The sequence below is a fragment of the Mustelus asterias genome, chromosome 8 (genome assembly GCF_964213995.1).
Source record: "Mustelus asterias chromosome 8, sMusAst1.hap1.1, whole genome shotgun sequence".
Taxonomy (NCBI): domain Eukaryota; kingdom Metazoa; phylum Chordata; class Chondrichthyes; order Carcharhiniformes; family Triakidae; genus Mustelus; species Mustelus asterias.
This window is the reverse complement of record NC_135808.1, coordinates 67220389-67244278: the sequence shown is the minus strand read 5'-3', so window position 1 is coordinate 67244278 and position 23890 is coordinate 67220389. Positions and strand designations below refer to the sequence as shown.

The 23890-nt window shown below is 42.4% G+C and overlaps 1 protein-coding gene across 1 annotated transcript in view; it reads left to right on the top strand.

Moving 5' to 3' along the window:
- Nucleotides 1-8845: 8845 nt before the first annotated feature.
- LOC144497213 (eIF-2-alpha kinase GCN2-like) overlaps nucleotides 8846-23890 on the top strand; it is a 75176-nt gene continuing 60131 nt past the window's right edge. Inside the window, exons 1-5 of the mRNA XM_078218113.1 lie at nucleotides 8846-8929; nucleotides 9596-9918; nucleotides 15121-15237; nucleotides 17498-17801; nucleotides 21220-21353. Of these exons, the coding sequence (XP_078074239.1) occupies nucleotides 9904-9918; nucleotides 15121-15237; nucleotides 17498-17801; nucleotides 21220-21353 (570 nt within the window). The 5' untranslated portion in view covers nucleotides 8846-8929; nucleotides 9596-9903. The remainder of the gene's footprint in view (nucleotides 8930-9595; nucleotides 9919-15120; nucleotides 15238-17497; nucleotides 17802-21219; nucleotides 21354-23890) is intronic.

The following is a 23890-nucleotide window of genomic DNA, read 5'->3' as shown; positions in this document are numbered from 1 at the left end:
TCAATGGGGACCAGACATGATGGCCTCACTGGTAGAACCAGAGGCCATTAATGTCCCCGGAAGATCGAGGGCAGAGGGAGGTTGTTCCTTGGGCAGTGCCAGTCTGACACCACTAGACACCCTGGCAGTGCCCACTTGACAATGGGCAGTGCCAAGGCAGTGGGGTGATTGGAGGGGGACCACTGCACATTCTGCAACAGCGATTGGGATGGGGGAGACTGCTGCACACTTTGCAACAGTAATCAGGTGAGGGGGCGCTCTGCACTCTGCAACAGCAATTGGGGCGGGGAGCGGGGGGAAACTACTGCGCACTCTGTTACAGCAACACTTTTCATTGTATACCAATAGATGTGACAATAATAAATCAAATCAAATTTCCTGTCACTCAACTAACTTAGTATACATGCTGCCACTTTTCCCTTTATTCCATGGTCTTCAACTTTGCCAGGTAGCCTATAATGTGGCACTTTATCAAATACCTTTTGCAAGTACACATACACCACATCAAACACATTACTCTCACAAGACTTTCAGTTGCCTCATCAAAAAACTCAATAAAGTTGATTAAACATGATTTGACTTTAACAAATCTGTGTTGTCTTTCCTTAATTAATCCACTCTTGTCCAAGTGACTGAATTTTGTCCTGACTATACATTCTAAAATCTTTCCTATCAGCGAGGTTAAAGCAAACGATGAACCAAGTAGTTGTTGGGTTCATCCCTGCACCTTTTTTGAATAAAAACTCAGTATCAATTTTTCAGTCCTCTGAATTTAAGGAGGTTTTGGAGATTATGGGCAGTACCTCTGCAATTTCCACCCTTACTTTCCTCCACATTGGCTCCTGTTGACTTTCTCATGCCTCTTTTTAAAAAAATCATTTTTGGGTCACACATCTAAACTACTTTCTCTTTCACTATGACTCTGGCAACATCTTCATCGTTGGTAAAGACAGATGCAAAATTGTAGTCATTTCATATCTTAGCCATGTCCTTTCCCTTTATGCATAGATCCTCTTGTTGATCGTTCATTGACCCAATCCCTCTTCTATCTTAGAGAATTAATCTCTTGATTAGCCTCTCTAGCTGTTTTCCTTTCTCCTCCAACATTACTATACTTAGGCTAAATCTCACTTGTATTATTAACCCGACATGCACACCCATTCCCTGCTTCATCTCATGGTGTGCCTCTTTTATCATCCAGGGTGCTCTGGCATGACTGACCTACCTTTTCCAATAATGGGAATGTACCTCGACTGTTTCTGAACTGTCTCCACTTCTTCCATTATTCTGTCACAGTTTTGCCTGCCAATCATATATCTCAATTTGCCTGAGGCAAATCTCATCTCCCTCTCTGTAATTGGCATTCCTCCGATTAAATAATTTTACTCTGGATTGCTCCTTGTTCTTTTCCATAACTAATCTAAACCTTACGATATTACGATCACTATTCCATAAATTTCCCTACAGGCACTTGATCAACTTGATCCATCTCATTCCCCAGAACTAGATCAAGTAATGCCTCCTTCTTCATTGGATTGGAAACACACTGATCAAGAAAATTTTCCTAACCACACTTCAGAGTTTCCCTTTATTAATACTCTATAGTTTTTTTGCACCTCTCAGTAATTTCCTTGCAATTTTGTTGCTCTAAATCTTTCCCATTAGTTGGAGGACTATAGAATAATTGTAATAATACATCTACTAAGACTTTAATTTTTACAATACTGGAAATTTTTCAAATAAAGTCAAAATCTTTGTCGTGTTTAATGGGTTACCAGCTTTCCTGAGAGTTTTAGATATCAACACATTAACTATTTGAATGGCTTTCCAGATTAAAGGTGAAATGGCTCAGGAAACGACCTATTAAGTTGGAGTCCGACCAAGACTATTTGCCAGGTAAGCTAAAAGGCAATATTCCATTCAAAATAATGTTCCTTCAAAGATGTGTTCCCAGCCATGTGGATGTCCACTTCTCATCTTGATTGTGCACCACATTGAGAAAGAAATTGGAAGTCATGCCATGCTGCTGGTTGACTTACATCCATTGGCCCTGATGTGTCTTTTAGTTCTGTATTTTATGACAGTACTGTTACAGGATTAGGAAAATCTGGAGCCTTAACTGTCAAATAAGCAGGCTGTCTTAATTATACTAACATGATCCAGAGTTTCTACGGAATAGATTGCACTGCAAAGATTGGTCTTTGAGTCCAATATTGGTCCAATGAAACCTTCACTACAGCATGCAGCCCACAACACCAACACATTTGACAAATACAATCTGTGCATCTATTCCCAATTCAGTCTACTATTTTATGCACTGATTTGTATCAACAATTATCCATAAAGAAAAGCAATAAATGTATCTTCTGTCTGGAGTTAAACAAAATATCTTCAATATCACGTTCCTATGGCAGTAAACATTGGTTGCCTTTTTTATTGCCTTTAAAGGCTTTTGCTTTGGTTTAAAATACAATGTGATGCACGTTAATCTTCAACTTGTAAACAATAAAGAATAAATGTTACTTTAACAATCGTGCTAGAGGTATTTCTAAATAAATATTTGAAGAGCACTTGAATTAATTTTGCTGTACTTCCAAACTGAATTGGAGTGCAATAATTTATCATAATGAACATAGAGCCAAAACATTCTTGCAATGGCTTTTCAGCACTGGGTTCTTCAATTACAATCTATATATTTTCAGAGTAATTACAAAGTTGATTAGCAGGAAAGAAAAAAACTGGCATTTAAATAGCAGCCTCATGATGTCCCAAAGTTCCTCACAACTAATAGTTTTACTTTCATGCCCATAAACCAATCCTCTATCGATGCTAACATATTGCCCCCAAATTCATGAACCCTCATCTCACCTATTAACCTTTTTGTGTGGCACCTTATTGAATGCCTGTTGGAAATCCAGGGATACAACATCTATTGATTCTCCTTTATCTACCACACTAGTTACATCCTTGAAAAAATACTCAATTTGTCAAACATGATTTCCCCTACGTAAAACCATGTTGACTTTGTCTGACCATACTGTGATTTTCTAAGTGTTCTTCTAAGAATTCCTTAATAATAGATTCCAGCACTTTCCTGATGACTGATGTCAGGCTAACTGGCCTGTGGTTCCGTTTCCTCTCCCTCCTTTCTTAAATAGCAGTGTTATATTTCTAACTTCTAATCTATTGGGACCATCCAAGAAATGAGGGAACTTTGGAAAATCTTAGACACTGTCTTTGCAGCTCTCTCTTTTAGAATACTAGGATGTCAGCCATTAGGTTTTGGGGAGTTGCCAGGTTTTAGTCTGCTACCTTTCTCCAAAACTTTTTCTCACAAATATTAATTGCCTTAATTCCTCACTCTTAACACCTAGACTACTGTCTATTTCTGGCATCTAACTTGTATCTTCTACTGGGATAAAGGGATATGGGGAACGGGTGGGGAGGTGGATTTGAGACCAGAGGTCAGCCATGATCTGATTGAATGGCGGAGCAGGCTCCAAGGGCTGAATTTGCCTACTTCTGCTCCTAATTCCTATGTTTCTATGCACTGTGAAGCCAGACACAAAATATTTGTTCAATGTCTCTGCCATTTCCTCATTTCTCATGATAGTTTCTCTTGCCTCTACTTCTAAGGGACCATTCTATACTTAACGTCCTCAGCAAGCTTTGGATGGATCTTTCTTGCTGAGCTTTTATTTTTCAATAGAATTTATTCTTGTTAAACATTTTGAATTGTTTCTTTAAATATTTCACTTTGTTTATTTACCATCATACCATTCAGTCGGTTTACCCAAACAACCTCAGCTTGGCTAGGGGTGCGGCAATTTCTGGAGCACAAGTCTTCAGTACTATTGCCGGAATATCGTCAGGGTCCATAGCCTTAGCAGTATCCAGTGCTTTCAGCCATTTCTTGATAACATGTGGAGTGAATCGAACTGGCTGAGGACAGACAACTGTGATGCTGGGGACCTCAGGAGAAGGCTGAGACAGATCACCCACTCTACTACTGGCTAATGATGATTGCAAATGCTTCAGCCTTGTCTTTTGCACTGATGTGCTAGACTTCCCCATCATTGAGGATAGGGGTATTTGTGGAGCCTCATCTTCCTGTTAGTTATTTAATTATCTGCTCCATTTTGAATGCAGTAGAACTACAGAAATTAGATCTGATTTGTTGGTATTAAATAATCTGATTTATGTTCTGATCTTGTTTCCTATATATCTTGGGCTACAAAATACCATGGAATAAAACTATTACAAACCATCTGAATATTTTTAGCGAAAGAAACACCAAGGATGTCCTTCTTGCAGTTATCCAATGATCAATTACCTAGTGGACTCAAGGCAGCAAGAAGCTAACGGCCAACATTTAAGGCAATATTCGATTAACTTACATCTTTCCTCCTTCATGCAAGATCTCATCATCACTATAGGGTTTTTGCTTATATATTGGCCTGGGCCAATGTGAATTTTAAGTGGCTTGACCATGTATGCCTGTCAAACATGTGCACCAAAGACCGAGGGGTCGCCTGGGGTCAGCAAATCTGCAGAGCATTTGAGAAAGAGCTGAGAGACAATGGCCGCGAGCACAGAATAAGGATTGTGAATTAATCATGGCCAACAAATTTAGAAAATTGAATGCAGAAGAGCAACCTCAAACAGAGGGAGATGTTGGTCAAGGAAAGGAGAAAGAAGGGGAGGTTAGGGAAAGACCTGCACATTCCACCAAGGGTGAGCTAGAAATCTTGCTGACAGAAGTGAGGAGAGGGAGGGAGAAAATGTTTGGAGGAAAGAGGAAAGTGGTAGTTTGGCCGCAAAGTGTAAAGAGTGGCACTGTGTTTTGAAACCGCCTCCTGCAACTTTACCCCACAATGCACTTTGTTGAAGAAATTTAATACACTGACAAGAATGAGCAAAGTAGGTTTCAAGATCTACTTTAGATAGAATTTCGAGCGATCGACCCACCACCAACCATTTCATCTTGCATCCAAAGGGAACATTCCCCTCACCTGCTTTTCACAATTGAAGGTTGGGTTTAGTAGAATTTCCCTCTTCTGGGACTATTGTTTTGTGGCTTCTTTCTTAATGAAAGCTTTGTCTTTGCCTTAAACTGGGAACAAAATAAACCATTGTCGTGCACAGCTTGCCATCTCTAATTCAGTGGCTGTTTAGACCACATTAGTTGCATCTAAGTAGTCATTTTAGTGACAGTCAAATCCTGCTTTGCCTTCAGAATATATTGGATTATTCAACATTTATATTGAAAGAGCAAATCCATTTATTTTTGTGGAATCACTCTCCCAATCTTTTAACACTTGCAGAGTGGGATGGATAGTGACGGTTGTAGGATGAAATGGAAGTAAATCCCCCAATATCCTCACTCACTAAAATCCTTTTTGTGTGCCTCTGAACTTTAAGCACTTTCTGAAACAAATCAGTAACTCTGAACTTTAAACATTTTGGCGAGGTGTGTTGGCCATGCTAGATGCTCCCTCAGGTTACCCTAACAAGCGTCGGAGTGTGGCAACTAAGGGATTTCCACAGTAACTTCATTGCAGTGTTAATAGAACATAGAACATAGAACTTAGAACATAGAACAGTACAGCACAGAACAGGCCCTTCAGCCCACGATGTTGTGCCGAGCTTTATCTGAAACCAAGATCAAGCTATCCCACTCCCTATCATCCTGGTGTGCTCCATGTGCCTATCCAATAACCGCTTAAATGTTCCTAAAGTGTCTGACTCCACTATCACTGCAGGCAGTCCATTCCACACCCCAACCACTCTCTGAGTAAAGAACCTGCCTCGGACATCCTTCCTATATCTCCCACCACGAACCCTATAGTTATGCCCCCTTGTAATAGCTCCATCCACCCGAGGAAATAGTCTTTGAACGTTCACTCTATCTATCCCCTTCATCATTTTATAAACCTCTATTAAGTCTCCCCTCAACCTCCTCCGCTCCAGAGAGAACAGCCCTAGCTCCCTCAACCTTTCCTCATAAGACCTACCCTCCAAACCAGGTAGCATCCTGGTAAATCTGCTTTGCACTCTTTCCAGCGCTTCCACATCCTTCTTATAGTGAGGTGACCAGAACTGCACACAATATTCCAAATGTGGTCTCACCAAGGTCCTGTACAGTTGCAGCATAACCCCACGGCTCTTAAAACTCCAACCTCCTGTTAATAAAAGCTAACACACTATAGGCCTTCTTCACAGCTCTATCCACTTGACTGGCAACCTTCAGAGATATGGACTCCAAGATCTCTCTGTTCCTCCACAGTCTTCAGAACCCTACCTTTGACCCTGTAATCCACATTTAAATTTGTCCTACCAAAATGAATCACCTCACATTTATCAGGGTTAAACTCCATCTGCCATTTTTCAGCCCAGCTTTGCATCCTATCTATGTCTCTTTGCAGTCTACAACAGCCCTCCACCTCATCCACTACTCCACCAATCTTGGTGTCATCAGCAAATTTACTGATCCACCCTTCAGCCCCCTCCTCTAAGTCATTAATAAAAATCACAAATAGCAGAGGACCAAGCATTGATCCCTGTGGCACTCCGTTAGCAACCTGCCTCCAGTCCGAAAATTTTCCATCCACCACCACCCTCTGTCTTCAATCAGATAGCCAGTTACCTATCCAATCAGCCAACTTTCCCTCTGTCCCACACCTCCTTACTTTCATCATAAGCCGACCATGGGGGACCTTATCAAACGCTTTACTAAAATCCATGTATATGACATCAACTGCCCTACCTTCATCAATACACTTAGTTACTTCCTCAAAATTCTATCGAATTTGTGAGGCACGACTTGCCCTTCACCAATCCGTGCTGACTATCCCGGATTAATCCGCATCTTTCTAAATGGTCGTAAATCCCATCCCTAAGGACCTTTTCCATCAACTTACCAACCACCGAAGTAAGACTAACCGGCCTATAATTACAAGGGTCATTTCTATTCCCTTTCTTAAACAGAGGAACAACATTCGCCACTCTCCAGTCCTCTGGCACCATCCCCGTGGACAGTGAGGACCCAAAGATCAAAGCCAAAGGCTCTGCAATCTCATCCCTTGCCTCCCAAAGAATCCTAGGATATATTTCATCAGGCCCAGGGGACTTATCGACCTTCAGTTTATTCAAAACTGCTAGTACATCCTCCCTCCGAACATCTACTTCCTCCAACCTATTAGCCTGTAACCCCTTCTCTTCCTCAAAAACATGGCCCCTCTCCTTGGTGAACACTGAAGAAAAGTGTTCATTCATCACCTCTCCTATCTCTACTGACTCCATACACAAGTTCCCACTACTATCCTTGACCGGCCCTAACCTCACCCTGGTCATTCTTTTATTCCTCACATAAGAGTAAAAAGCCTTGGGGTTTTCCTTGATCAGACCCGCCAAGGACTTCTCATGCCCCCTCCTAGGTCTCCTAAGCCCTTTTTTCAGCTCATTCCTTGCTAACTTGTAACCCTCAATCGAGCCGTCTGAACCTTGTTTCCTCATCCCTACATAAGCTTCCCTCTTCCTTTTTACAAGACATTCCACCTCTTTTGTGAACCATGGTTCCCTCACTCAGCCATTTCCTCCCTGCCTGACAAAAACGTACTTATCAAGGACACACAGTATTTGTTCCTTGAAAAAGTTCCACTTTTCATTAGTGCCTTACCCTGACAGTTTCTGTTCCCATCTTATGCCCCCTAATTCTTGCCTAATCGCATCATAATTCCCTCTCCCCAATTATAAACCTTGCCCTGCCGTACGGCCCTATCCCTCTCCATTGCAATAACAAAAGACACCGAATTGTGGTCACTATCTCCAAAGTGCTCTCCCACAACCAAATCTAACACTTGGCCCGGTTCATTTCCCAGTACCAAATCCAATGTGGCCTCACCTCTTGTCGGCCTATCCACATATTGTGTCAGGAAACCCTCCTGCACACCCTGCACAAAAACTGCCCCATCCGAACTATTCGACCTACAAAGGTTCCAATCAATATTTGGAAAGTTAAAGTCCGCCATGACAACTACCCTATGACCCCCCACACCTATCCATAATCTGCTTAGCAATTTCTTCCTCCACATCTCTATTACTATTTGGGGGCCTATAGTAAACTTCTAACAAACGTGACCGCTCCTTTCCTATTTCTAACTTCAGCCCATATTACCTCAGTGTGCAGATCCCCCTCGAAGTGCCTTTCAGCAGCCGTTAAACTATCCTTGATTAACAATGCTACTCTTCCACCTCTTTTACCACCTTCCCTACTCTTACTGAAACCTCTATACCCCGGAACGTCCAACAACCATTCCTGTCCTTGTTCTACCCACGTCTCCGTAATGGCCACAACATCGTAGTCCCAAGTACCAATCCACGCCCCAAGTTCATCTACCTTGTTCCGGATGCTCCTTGCATTGAAGTAGACACACTGTAAGCATACTTGTAAACTGATAAAACTAAACTTTAAAAATTAAAAACATTTTTTTTGCATAGTTCCACATTGTGGGTGAAATGTTGCGGAAATGGGGGAAAGGGGGCTTGTTGCGGCATGGAGCTGCCAATCTATTGGTGAAGGGGAAGGGAACCTGCAACTCTTCCCCCCACTTCTGCACGGGCGCGCGCCTCTGGACATTGCGGGGGCGGGGGGGGGGTCACGCTCGCGCGCCGATGTACGCGGGGGGGGGGGGGGCATCCGTGCACGCGCGTTCCAACTTCGCGGGGCGACTTTCTTCCCGGAGCAGTTGTCAGTCAGCTTCTCCCGTTCCCTCCCCGGGCCTCGCAGCTGTCGATCAAAGAGCCGCCGGGCCCGCAGCTGTCGATCAAAATCTGGAGGCAAGACAAGGCGCGCGGGCTTTTAAAGAGACCGCCGCTTCCCTGCTCTGAACAGGGTTTGTTTTCCAGGAACGATTGGTGAGGGTTGTAGGTACTGTACCTCAATTGTTTTGGTGTTATTTTTCGGTAATTATTGTTCTCCGGCGAGCTGGGGAATTGTAAATATATAACTTTAGTGGTGGCGGATCACAGTAAGTGCAAGCACTTTGTGTGGGCCTGCTGGGGCAGATGTTGAGGCAGCCAGGAAGCTCTTTGTGCTGCTTCCAGTGTGGAGCCCCATTGCTCTTCAGAACAATCAGACCTCCCTTCCAACTTTTTAAAAGTTTATTTATTAGTGTCACAAGCAGGCTTATATTAACACTGCAATGAAGGTACTGTGAAAATCCCCTAGTCGCCACACTCCGGCGCCTGTTTGGGTACACAGTGGGAGAATTTAGCATAGCCAACGCACCTCTAACCAGCATGTCTTTCGGACTGTGGGAGGAAACCGGAGCACCCGGAGGAAACCCACGCAGACACGGGGAGAACGTGCAGATTCCACACAGACAGTGACCCAAGCTGGGGATCTCAGATTCTCTCTGCTTTTTGTGTTTTTAAACATACAATGATTTTCTTACTTGAAGCATACATGTTGAAAAATACTCCGCAGCAAGTCAAGCAGCATCCGTGTGTGAGAGAGAAAAAAAGGGTAAATGATTTAGGTCAATGCCTTATTTAACCATTTATGTTTCTTTCCCCCCCCCCCCCCCCCCCCCAGATTGTCCTGCTCTGCTGAACTTTGCTTTTGACCTTGGTACTTAGTGCATTGGTCCAGATAAAGTAGATGAAGGAATTAAAATGGACCTTCTGAAGACTAAGGGCAGCATCTCCATAATTCACTTGGATCTTTGAGCTGGATTTTGCAGTTCGTGGTAAAGCTACACAATTCGCCGTTGACCCCAAAGAAAATCAGCTGCCTACAAAAATCCAGCAACCTGGGTGGTGTGAATTTCCTCTTTCCTGACCTCACTTCACTTTTGAATCCAGGGCAAAGTCAAAGGAATCTCCAGGCAACCAGCACCAGTGATGTCATCAAGCAGGGTAAACGGCCAATCACATTGAATAATTCTAACAGACAGTAAAGCAGGAAGTAAAATGCACTGATTGTCCTTCATTTCTTAATTATCATTTCACATAAAGTGAAATGAATGACTTAAACATACACTTGAGATTAAGATAAAAAACGAAATATCATAAACTGTAAAAAAAGTATTGAAAAAAACTGGTTATTTTTATCATGGAAATCTGGCATCCCATAAATATAAAATTAAAAATTTCAGGGACGGTGAGGCTGTTTAACAGTAACTATGAACTTAGTATGTTGTTAAAATCCAATTACAACTCATTCAACATGGTGTATAATTTTAAAGTGCTTTTACATTCAGACTAATAGTGTAAAAGTGCAAGTTCTCATCAGTTTTGCAATTTCTACCTAATTGCAGTCTATGTATGAAGTTCAGCAGTGCTCCCCATGGAATAGGGTAACATCAGATCCTGGATTTCTGTGCTTAGCTATGCAGACTCCAGATTGCTATCAACTTCAGCAGAGTAATAATTTAGTGGCAATTACTGAGAAGGAATTGCAGGGAAATCAGACTTGGGAATTGAATGTTCAAGGGTGCTCAGTATTTCGGAAGGATTGGCAGGAAGGAAAAGGAGGTGGCGTAGCTTTGTTAGTTAAGGAAGGGATCAGTGCTGTAGTGAGAAATGATATGGGTACTGGAGTCCAATACATGGAATCAGTCTGGGTAGAAATAAGAAATAGCAAGGCACTGAAGTTCCTGGTGGGAGTAATCTATAGGTCCCCAAACAGTAGTTCCGCAGTGGGGCACAGTATAAACCAAGAAATACTGAGGGCTTGCAAGAAAGATTTGGCAATAATCATGGGTGATTTTAACATTCGTATTGACTGGAACAATCAGACTGGAAAGGGTAGCCTCAAGGGAGAGTTCATTGAATATATTAGAGTATGTTTCTTGGAGCAATATGTTGTGGAACCAACCAGCAAGTAGGCTATTCTAGATTTGGTATTGTGTAATGAGGAGGGATTAATTAATGACCTCATAGTTAAGGGTCGCCTAGGGAAGAGTGATCATAGCATGCTAGAATTTCAAATTCAGTTGGAAGATGAGAAACCGGAGTCCCACACTAGCATTCTGGAGTTAAACAAAGGTAATTACGTAGGCATGAGGACAGATTTGGTCTTAGTGGACTGCACAGGAAGACTAAAAGGTAGGATAGTTGATGAACAGTGGCTGATATTCAAGTCCTCCCAACTAAAATATATCCCAGAGAGGAGGAAAGGTGGTAAGAGGGTAAGACTTCCATGGCTAAGCAAGAAAGTTAAGGATAACGCAAAGACAAAACCTAAGGCACACCATATTGAAAGGCCAAAGACACACTGGAAGAATGGAAAGCTTTTAAAAATCAATGAAGAGTCACTAAAAAAGTAATAAAAGGAGCAAAGGTAAATTATGAAACAAAACTAGCGCAAAATATAAAAACGGACCTCAAAACCCTCTAAGTATAGAGAGGAAGATAGTAGCTAAAGTGAATGTTGGTCCCTTAGAAGATAAGGCTGGGAAGTTAATAGTGGGGAACGCCAAAATGGCTAAGACACTAAATCAAATTTTTGCCTCCGTTTTCATGCTGGAGGACACGAGTACCATCCCAATAATAATAGAAAATTCAGAGGTTCTCGAAAGGGAGGGTCTTAGAACTATCATTATTACTAGGGAAAAGTATTGAGCAAAATATTGGGATTGAAGGCAGGCAAGTCCCCAGGGCCTGATGTCCTACATCCTAGGGTCTTAAAGGACAAGGCATTGGAGATAGTGGATCCTTGGTTACAACGCTCCAAAATTCCCTGGATGCGGGAAAGGTTCTGGTGGATTGGAAAAATGCTAATATAATGCCCTTATTCAAAAAGGGAGGGTGGCAAAATGTAGGAAACTATAGGCCAATTAGTTTAACATCTGTCATTGGGCAATTGTTAGAATCCATTATTAAGGAAGTAATAATAGGACATTTAGAAAATCAAAATGCAATCCATCAGAGTCAACGTGGTTTATGAAGGGTAAATCATGTTAGACTAATTTGTTTGAATTCTTCGAAGATGCAACAAGCAAGGTGGATAATGGGGATCCTTTATATGTAGTGTATCTGGATTTCCAGAAGGCGTTTGATAAGGTGCCACAGAAAAGGTTAGTACACAAGGTTAATTCATATGGGATTGGAGTAATGTATTAGCTTGGATAGAGGGATGGCTAATTAAAAGATGGTAGTCATGCTGTGGAGATGCCGGCGTTGGACTGGGGTAAACACAGTAAGAAGTTTAACAACACCAGGTTAAAGTCCAGCAGGTTTATTTGGTCGCATTTGGTAGCAAAAGCTAGTGGCATTTGCTACCAAATAAACCTGTTGGACTTTAACCTGGTGTTGTTAAACTTCTTACTGTAACTAAAAGAAACCAGAGAGTCAGGATAAATGGGTCTTTTTTGGGTTGGCAAGATATAACGAGTGCCATGGGGCTTGGTCTTCGGCCCCAACTATTTACAATCTATATTAATGATTTGGATGCAGAGATGGTAGGCACCATAACCAAATTTGTAGATGACACTAAAATAGTTGGGATGGTAAGTTGCGACAATGAAATAAGAAATATACAAATGGGTACGGATAGGTTAAGTGAATGGGGCAAAATTTGGCAGATGGAATTTAATGTGAATAAGTGTGAGGTTATCTGTTTTAGTAGGGAAAATACAAAGGCAAATTATTGTCTAAATGAATAGAAACTTTGGAGTGCTTTGGTACAGAGGGATCTGGGTGTTCTCGTGCATGAATTGCAGAGAACTCGTATGTAGGTACAGCAGGTAATAAGGAAGGCAAATGGAATCTTGGCATTTATTGCTAAAGGAATGGAGTATAAAAATAGTGAAGAGTTGTTGCTACTGTACGAAGCATTAGTAAGAGCACACTTAGAATACAGTTTTAATCCTCTTACTTGAGGGATATAGTTGAATTGGAGGCCGTTCAGAGGAGGGTCACGAGATTGATTTCAGAGATGAGAGGTTTTTCTTACAGAAAGAGATTGGGTAGTTTTGGCCAATACTCCCTGGAGTTTGGAAACGTGAGGGGCGATCTAGTTGAGGTGTATAAAATGATAAGGGGATTGACAAAGTAGACATGGAGATTATAGGGCAATCTAAAACAAGAAGTCATAGTTTTAGGATAAGGGGGTGGCAGATTTAAAACAAGAGATGAGGAGAATTACTTCTCTCAAAGGGTTGTGAGTCGGTGGAATTCACTACCCCAGAGCGTGGTGGATATCAGGACAATTAGTAAATTTAAGGAAGAGGTAGACAGAATTTTAATCAATAAGGGTTTGATTGGCTATGGTGAATGGGCAGGAATGTGGAGTTGAGGCCTAGATAGGATCAGCCAGGATCTTATTAAATGGCAGAGCAGGCTCGAGGGTCTAAATTGCCTACTCCTGCTCCTAGTTCTTATGTTCTTCTGTCCCCCACCTACGGTTCTGGTATTGGAGCCTGCAGATGGGAAATAGATACCTTCAATCAGATCATAAATTTCTCACGATAGCAAGAGAGGGGCAGTATATTGGAGGACAGCAGTCATTTGGAAATAAAAAAAAAACCCCAGCAGTGTTTGGAGGTTTCTCTGGTCTGTGTGTGATGTGTTGAAACTCATCACTGTGCTGTCACACCTGGAATGATGAGGAAATGTACCAATGTCATCAAGGATACTCTTAAGGCATCGGGGCAAAAGAACATTCTTATTACTGACAACAAATATTGCAGATGCTGGAAATCTCGAATACAAAAAAACCCACAAAATGCTGGAAACACTAACCGAGTCTGTCATCATCTTGCAAGAGAAATAGTTAACATTTCAGAAAGGTCTGATGAAATGTTATTGACCTGAAATGTTAAATCTTAAAAGGCAGAGTTGAGGCAGTTGGCAGCTTGGCAGCTCCGTATCCTTGAAGTGCTCAGTATACTGGTAACTCCAATGGGATGGCCTCCCATTCCTTCATTCCAAAGTTTTTTTGCTGCCTTCTTTCTGACAGAGCTCCCTCTGTAAATATTGTTTCAACAGAGCTGAATTTTACAATTGATTGAAAAAAGCCTGAAGAAAGGCCAAGGCCCATCGTACAGAACAACACCAAGTTTGAAAAAAGTGGCAGAGAAGGAAAATTCAGGTTTAATGTTGGATCATTACAAGTCTAGAGATAAATGTAAGGTTTATTGGTAGGTGACACCAAGCTTTAATGTCTTGTGGATTGGAGGAGAGAGGGAGTCCCACAATTTTGACCATTTGGGAAATATTAACTTTGAATAAAGGAACTTGGTGTAATGACTTCAGTCAGGCCGTTGAGGTTGGCCTACTGGAGTATGAACTCCCTGATTAAGGATCCAATTGATGGCGGGCTGTGGACAGCTCGCAATGCATACCAGCTGTCTGTTATGATGCTTTGTTGTTTGTACCATTGTATTTAAATGACATGTTTGTTGTTGACACTGTTGGGTGTAATTTGTAATTGTGAGATGACATTTTTTGAATAGTGTAATGTATTTTTGTATTTGTATAACTGTTTTGATAATAAAAAAGAGTGGATCCAAATTGATGGGCCAATCAGGGAGTCTTTGCCTTGTACTTAACTGGGAGTGTCAGTTCCACTGACACCCCCGGAAATAGACTGCTAACTGATAGCACTCTGTGTACTGCTGTTAGAGTTTGCAATTAGAGGGATTTTGGTGAAGGGACTTCTGCCTCCAAATACTTATTACACTTGTTGTTCAATCTTGATTTAATGTGGTAAAGATACAGAGCAAAGGAAGTGTGTAGGATGGTGTGTTGGTTCACAAAGGCCATAACTGTAGTGGTATTGACAAAATTAAGCAAGGATAGAATAGATGGACAGAGAGTGCAAAAGGAAGGAAAGGTTGTGCTGGAGGCCCTCAGGATATTTCTCTGCTGTTCAAAATGTAATAACCATGAGACGTTGTACAACAGAGCATGCTAACCAAATGGAAACTGGTATTTTTACCACTGAGGACACTAACTCGGCAAATCAATATCGAAAACCTCTTGAAGAAATCAAAGCTTGTTATTTCTGACTAGGTATTACAGAATTGCAGTTATCAAATGGTTAGATGAATGTGCTTAATATATAGTGATTGCTGTAGTTTTTATCATTAAGAATTTTACATGTCACTTACAAAGGTTAACACGATGTGGCGCACAGAGATTATATTGGACAAAGTAAGAAAAATCCTGCAGCAGAAAGGGTATACAGATATTGAATGCATTGGCCAAGGTGGATTCAGTATTGTATATAAGGTAGGTGAAGTTATTTTCTTCGGAAGTATAGCCTTTGTTTTGTTACAATTTCTGTTCAAGCTATTTTGAATGGTAGGAGAACCTGTACCCTGAGAACGCTGATACAATTTGATTTGCAAATGAAGAAGGGGCAAAGGTGAGCAGTATTTGTTTACTGCCTGAATGGGTGATGGAAGCAGATCTAAGAGTAACTTCCAAAAAGGAGTTGGATAAATACTTAAAAATGAAATATTTGCAGGGATATGGGGAAAGACTGGGACAAAATGGATAGATGGCACAGGCACAGTGGGCTGAACGGCTACCCTTTGTGCTGCATGATTCCAGAGTAATCACAGAGACAAATAGATATGAACATATGAAATAGGAATAGGCCGTTCCTGGTGTTCAGGAAGTTGAAACTTCCCTAACCCACATGATTTAAAATGTTTTCCTTTGCACCACTAGTAAAATCCTTTCATTTCGGAGTGTAGTTGAAATCTATCATTGCTCGTTCCTTCAGAATTAATAACTATTTATGACTATAGTTTCCCAGTTGGTGTATGGTAAGGGTCAAAGCTACTAAAGTCAGCTACCCTCTTAGTTTCCTCACTTAACATTAAACGCACCACTTGGTATCCTAGCTAATGGTTTGCACTTGGGAGCCAAACTTCAGTTATTTGTCTTTTAATTAATATTTCCTGAGCTTTCAAACTTTTCCGGCTGCGCTTGCCTCCAAAACCGGAAAACTTGCCCGACGTCAGTGGACCATGGTATGGTTCAACGCCCCCCCCCCCCCCCCCGCCACCATCTGCTACCATCCCCATGACAGGCAGGACAGGAAAAATTCCAGCCAACTTCTTTGTTATTTTTTTCTTCTTTGTTTCTAAAACTATGAAGTTGAGCTACATTTTTATCCATTGTTAGGCATTGGAAATTGTGTACAGTTTATAATGACGATCGTCATTCCTTTACTTTTGTTGAGAACGTATAGAGAACTTGGCTGACTGAAGTCTGCTTATTGTAAACTTGAAGCTTTTGAAAAAGTACTACTTCCAGTCCTGACAACTTTAAAATCACAAATAAAATGTGTTTTATTGCCACACAAAGCAAGATGTCATGATGCAAGCTTATTTGCAGACGTTTAATTTTGGAGGAGGAACATTTTCAAATAATACCATTGTGAATAGGTGCTAAACAACCTAGAGGCCATGAGTGAAGTGAGGATGTTGTAGCACTCCCTCAGTGCTGCACAGAAGGATCAGCGTATGTTAAATCTATGAACTGGGACCTTGGCCAATGACCTTCTAATTCAGAACGAAGAATAAAGGCTGACCATGCCAAAAACAAGGCTTCTTATTTTTGATGTGCAATAATAGCCACTTTGAAGGAGTGGGACTTTTTTTCTTTCTGAAAATTGTAGTGTTAACGAAGAAAGTCACTTTTTTTTCTGACCCCAGTTTTTCTCTCCCTCCCTTCTTGTTCACAGTTAACTGGGTACAAACAATAATTAGAACCTAAGGACCTGCTGCTCCTTAATGTTCTATACCATTCAGAACTTAATCAATGGGCGGGATTTTCCGGCCGCGATTGCCCCAAGGTTGGAAATTCCCGCCCGAGGTCAGCGGACCTTTGCATGGTCCACTCCGCCTGCTACGATTCCTGTGGTGGGTGGGACGGGAAAATTTCACTCAATATGTTTGTCCTTAAAAGATGTCACCTACTGAGACCAACATTTCTAACTCCTTCGCTGGAATTCTACCACCCTGCCCGCCACAGAATCAGAACGGGCGAGGGGCGGACAATGGGAAGGTCTGTTGACGTCAGGTGGGATTTTCCAGTCTCGCTCGGGCAAGCCCAGAAAATCCCAGCCCTAGTGTGTCCAGGGCCTGTAAGCCTCATAGGATTTCCCAACAATTGACAGCAAATTCTCAAAATGATTGCAGCAATGAGCTTCAGAATGCCTGTGCTTCAATGAGATTGTTACTGCACATCACACATAGGCAGTGGCTTTGCTTTTTGCATCTGCTCAGACCGCAACAAAAATAGACCCCAAACCGAATAAAACTGTGGTGTAAAATTAAGAATATGATCAGCAACTCTGCTTATCCTTCCCATGTATGAACTAGAATGATATAAAACTAATGAGCCTGGGTTCATATGGCAGCTTACAGGCAATTTTTGGCATCATCTGACCTCCTGGACCTGATCGCTGCCATTTAATTGCTCCCAAGTATCTGTCATTCTATATCTAAACTCCAGCAATTGGGTTACTTTTTCTCAGGTGTTCCGCAGTCTTGAGGAGAAAGCTTATGCAGTGAAGTGCATCCACCTTGCGCACAGCAAGAGGTGTGCTGAAAGTGCCTTCCTGACCGAGGTGAAGATTCTTTCGAAGCTAAACCACAGGAACGTTGTGCACTATCACGATGCTTGGATCGAAGAACTGGAGCTTCCAGTGAATGTCCCAGTGATCGAGCAATTTCACTGTGATGTTTGTGACAGTTCATACGACCCCATCCTTGCAGCAGCACCTCCACCATGTGACCACTCTGTAGAGTGGACTGACAGTAACCCAAATGAATACCAAGGTCAGTGCTGTCATCACAATCTTATTTAAAAGCTTATCTGTAATTCTTCGACTGATTTCCTTCATCCTTCAGGTGAGATGTTAAACCAAAACTGTATCTGCCCTCTCAGGTGGATACAGAGTATCCCAGGGCACTATTTGAAGATGAGTGGGAGAGTTATCCCTGGTGTCCTGGCCAATATTGATCCCTCCGTCACCATCACCGAAACAGATTATCTGATCATTTATTTCATTGCTGTTTGTGAGAACTGGCTGTTCACAAGTAGCATTACCTACATTGCAGCAGAAATTGGCCTCAGCATTACCTACATTGCAGCATTTCTCAGTAGACTAAATAAATTTGCATGTCAGCTCACCAACTTTTACAGATGTACCACAGAAAGCATTCTTTCTGGTTGTGTCACAGCTTGGTATGGCTCTTGCTCTGCCCAAGACCGCAAGAAACTACAAAAGGTCGTGAATGTAGCCCAATCCATCATGCAAACCAGCCTCCCATCCATTGACTCTGTGTACACTTCCCGCTGCCTTGGAAAAGCAGCCAGCATAATTAAGAAACCCACGCACCCCAGACATTCTCTCTTCCACCTTCTTCCGTCGGGAAAAAGATACAAAAGTCTGAGGTCACTTACCAACCGACTCAAGAACAGCTTCTTCCCTGCTGCTGTCAGACTTTTGAATAGACATACCTTGCACTAAGTTGATCTTTCTCTACACCTTAGCTATGACTGTAACACTACATTCTGCACTCTCTCATTTCCTTCTCTATGAACAGTATGTTTTGTCTGTAAAGCACGCAAGAAACAATACTTTTCACTGTATGATAATACATGTGACAATAATAAATCAAATCAAATTAAATCAGTAACTGCAGCCCAAAAATAACGAATGCTGTGAAATGCTTTGTCATGAATGTCATGAAACACTGTCTAAATACAGATGTTCAACAACACATTGCTAATACATTCTAATGAACAGAAACAAAAAATACTTCCCACCAATAACAACTAGTGTGTTTTTCAGTATAAGAAAATCACACACCGACCAATTCTGAAGTATTATAAATCCAGTACTTGTAGAAAAAATATGCATGGTGAAAGACTGCAAACTTGAAAATATTCGATTGCTCTTTTTTATCAAGCTTATTAAAAAAAGAAGGTAAATAATGTAGATATTGGAATCTGAAGCAAGACCAGAGAATGCTAGAAAATCTCAGCAGATGCGGCAGCATCTGTAGGGAGAGAGAACAGAGTTAACCTTTCGAGTCCACCTGACTCTTCATCAGATCTAAAGAGAGGGAAATGTGTTGCATATTAAACAGCAGCCGGGAGGGATTGGAACAAAATGTAGCAACCTTAAAAACAAGAGACAGGCCTGGTGTGGTGGTGGTGATGGGGCGGAGGGGGGGATTGTATTGAGGGAATAAATGTATGGGATTTTTTTTTAAGAAAGGGTTTAAGATGGAGAAGAAAGGTCAGTCTATAGTTGTTGAACTCAAAGTTGAGCCCTGAGGATTGTAACATGCCTGATCAGACGGTGAGATGCTGCTCCTCCAGCTTGCGCTAAACTTCACTGGAGCATTGCAGCAGGCCAAGGACAGTTATGTGGGCATGAGAGCAAGATGCTGAGTCAAAATGGCAAGCAACAGGAAGGTTGGGGTCACGTTGCAGACTGAGCAGAGGTGTTCCGCAAAGCAGTCACCCAGTCTGTCCAGTTAGTCTCTCCAATGCAGGAGATCTTAATGCAATAGATTAAATAAGAACCATAGAATACATACAGTGCAGAAAGAGGCCATTTGGCCCATTAAGTCTGCACTGACTCTCTCTGAAAGAGCATCCCACCCAAGCCCCCCTGTCCACCCTATGCCTGTAGCCCCGTGCATTTGCCATGGCTGATCCACCTCATCTACACATGTATGGACACTAAGGGGCCAGTCCACTTAAATTGAAGAGAATGCAAGTGAAACACTGGAAGGGGTGTTTGGAGCCTTGAATAGTGAGGATAGATGAGGTAAAGGGGCGGGTATTGCACCTTCTGTGATCGCAAGGGAAGGTGCCATGGAAAAGGGATTGGGGAGTTCGGCGTGATGGAGGAGTGTCCCAGGGTGCCACGAAGGGAGCAGTCCCTGTGGAATGCTGATGGGGGTAGGGTAAGGGGAAGATGTGTTTCATGGTGGCATCATGCTGGAGTTGGCAGAAGTGGCGAGCAAAGCAAATGACCAGAAGATCCTGCCAGCAGAAAATGGCAAGCTGGTTCTGCCGCAGGAAACCCTGCTGCAGGGGGTCTGGAAAAGCCGGCCTTTGTGTACCTTTTTCAGGTACGGTAAATTACTTGGGGCCTGAATTTTTTTTTAAATTTCTGATAACATCGAAGCTTCTCTTCATCCTGCCTGTGCTGACCTGAGCATTGACCTGAGGCTGAAAACCTTTGACCTATGAGCTAGTGACGGATTTACCTGCCTTTTTCACACCTGGAAAATGGAAGAGGGCTGGGCAGAGGAAAATCGGGGTGGACCTCATAACCACCCTTTGGGTGCTCACGGCCTGTTTGATGCAGTTTGGCTACCCAGGACTTTCCTCTTCTTGTTTAAGTATGAAGATCGGGGTCCTATGCTGTTGTATAATGCCAGTTTCAATTATAGAGTCATAGAGGCATTTAGCATGGAAACAGGCCCTTCGGCCCAACTTGTCCATGCTGCCCTTTTATTTTAACCACTAAGCTAGTCCCAATTGCCTGCGTTTGGCCCATATCCCTCTATACCCATCTTACCCATGTAACTGTCTAAATGCTTTTTAAAAGACAAAATTGTACCCGCCTCTACTACTACCTCTGGCAGCTCGTTCCAGACACTCACCACCCTCTGTGTGAAAAAATTGCCTCTCTGGACTCTTTTGTATCTCTCCCCTCTCACCTTAAACCTATGCCCTCTAGTTTTAGATTCCCCTACCTTTGGGAAATGATATTGACTTTCTAGCTGATCTATGCCCGTCATTATTTTATAGACCTCTATAAGATCACCCTTAAGTCTCCTACACTCCAGGGAAAAAAGTCCCAGTCTATCCAGCCTCTCCTTATAACTCAAACCATCAAGTCCCAGTAGCATCCTAGTACGTCTTTTCTGCACTATTTCTTGTTTAATAATAATTAGAAGCACAAGTAGGCAGAGCATGCGTCCTTTCACACTGCACCTTTTAAGTGAATGGTGAGCCCTGTCCAGGGGTCCTTAAATCTCCTTTACTTCTATTTTTGTGGGTTCAGGAGGTGTGCTCCCCAGAGCCACAAAGAAAATACGAGGACCTGACCATGTCCCACACTCTGTGCCCACTGGTTGGATTGCTCCCCTGTGCTCCAAGCCCAAGCCTGACCATGTTAGAGCTGACCAATTGTCCCACTGCCATTCACACTGATTGTTGTTTTTTCAGAAGCTGATTCTGATGTAGAAAGTCAATCGTCCGCATTTCCAGCTTCAAAATGCAAACATGCAGCTGGCGTTGCTGAGGGATCAGAGATGAGAAGCACCGTGGCCGAAAGCTTAAGTGAAATTCAGGCAACTGTAGTAAGTGTTACATCTAAATTCTGTAGCCGCCTGTTAGTAATTGATGATCAGCATAGGGACACAAGGGTGCCTCCATCTTGTGGCACGTTCTGAAAGAGGTTAGATTTAGATGAAAAAACTCTACCTCCAGCTCTCAGGCCACCTCTGTCCTCCGCAAGATGGCTGACTGTGGCCCACTGGTGACTGTGTTAAGGCATCTGTTCCTCAGTAGGGGTACTCCGGCATCAATCCTAACCAGCTCACAAATGAGCGTTTGATCATGCAGAATGATTAACTGCCACTGCTGGTGTTGACCTGTCTGGGAAAATAGCCCAATGGCAGGAAAACACATGGTCGCTGACCTGCACTTCTATTCAGAAAATTCCTCCCGGCCTTGTGTGGAAGCCTGCCCCCTGGGATCGGAAAAATTACACCCAGTGGGTGGGATTTCTTTCTGCCTTTCGCGATGGTGGAGGTGGCCCGCCATTGGCCGGTGGCTGGATCTTCTGGTCCCACCACTAAGGGGGTGTCCTGTTTTATAACCCCCCTCTCCCGCCCCACTACCGGGAAACCCGCACTGGGGGTTCATTGTCGACTGGACCTGAAGATCCCCCTGACGGAAACAGTTAGAAAGTTCTGGACAGTGTGTCCAATTCTAGGCACTTCACTTTAGGAAAGACGTCAAGGTCTTGGTGAGGATGCAAAACAGAATGGTGCCAGCAGAATTGCGGAGAGACTGGAGAAGCTGGGATTGTCCTCCCTTGAGCAGTTATTTTTTTCTTTATTCTGTCCTGGGATGTGGGTGTCACTGGCAAGGCTAGAATTTATTGCCCATCCCTAATTGCCCTTGAACTGAGCCAGGCCATTTCAGAGGGCAGTTAAGATTGCTGTGGATCTGGAGTCACATGTAGGCCAGACCAGGTAAGGATAGCAGATTTCCTTTCCTAAAGGGCATTAGTGACCCAGATAGGTTTTGCAGCAGTTTTTATGCAGGTTTTATTAATTGAATTTAAATTCCACCAGCCACCAGGGTGGGATTTGAACCTGCTCCCTGGGTATTAGCCTGGGCCTCTGGATGACTGGACGAGTGGCATTACTACTATGCCATTATCTCCCTTGCATTTAATAGATTTCAAGATTTTGATAGGATAGACAAGGAAAAACTGTTCCACTAGCAGTCAGGTCGATTATTATCGGGCACAAAATTCAGGTAATTAGCAAAAGAACCACATGGGAAATCTGAAGAATTACAGTAGATTCAAAATAAATTTGAAAAGGGAATTGGGTAAACATTTGAAGAGGAAACATTTGAACTATGGGGAATGGGCAGGGTAATATAACTAATTGGCTAGCTCTTTTAAAAAGCTAGCAATGGCATGATGGACCAAATGGCCTCCTTCTATGCTGTATCATTCTAAGCTCTAGCTCCTTTCCTGTCTTGTGTTTGATTACTGCTGTCCATCATGGACAAAGCAGAAAAACATACACTAATCCCTGTGCCTCCAGGCTAGCAAGTGAGAGTCTCTGCTTATGATTGCTGTGCAGAGATCTCTGCCAGAAAGTCTAGATGTTTAGGGATCAGCTGTGGGAACATAACCAGGCATGGATGGAGTTGCTCTGTTAATCATTGAGCTTCTTGGCATTTGATATTTAGACTCGCACATGAAGAACATCACCTTAGACAAAGTTCCAGAGGGTTGCTGGCAAATGTAGAATGGGACATTAGAATGAAGAAGCAAAATTGGGTGGGGAATACTGTCGCAAATTAATCACATCTCATTGACTTTGTTGAGTAGTATACCATTAAGTGAGTTAACATGATTAACTGACCTTAATTGAAATGCATAAGAAGTCTGTCTCTCATTGCTAATCCTTCATTAAATCATGATAAGCTGCACAGTTGGCCAATAGAAAATAAAACAGGAAACGTGAATTGAATGAAAGAATTGCTGTGAGTTTAGAATCAAAGATGTCGCTACATTTTTTTGGCAAACTACAAGACAAGTTCATGCTTGGGGGTCAATGTGATGAGGAGTTGGTGGATTTAATTGTTTGGCCAAAGTCAAATTTGATTCATGAGCAGCAATACGTGAGGCAAATTAATGAAAATTGACCAGTCTCGCATATGAACATGATGTTTTATTAAGTAGGTTGATTTGCTTAAAAAGTAGGAAATTTGGTCTTGTGAAGTTAAGTCAGTTAAGAGTGTAGTTGAGTGCAATGTGCTTCAGCTTGCAAATTCATTGCATCTTTTTAAAAAAAACTAGACCTTCATATAACATGTGTTCAGAAAATGATTTGGAGGATGTTTTGATGAAATTTTGCACAGCAAGTTTTCAATCATAGAATCCTACAGTGCAAAAGGGGGCCATTGGCCCATCAAGTCTGCACCGACCACAATCCCACCCTGGCCCTATCCTCATAACCCCATGCATTTACCCTAGCTAGTCCCCTTGACACTAAGGGGTAATTTAGCATGGCTAATCCACCTAACAGGCACATCTTTGGACTGTGGGAGGAAACCTGAACACCTGGAGGAAACCCACACAGACATGGGG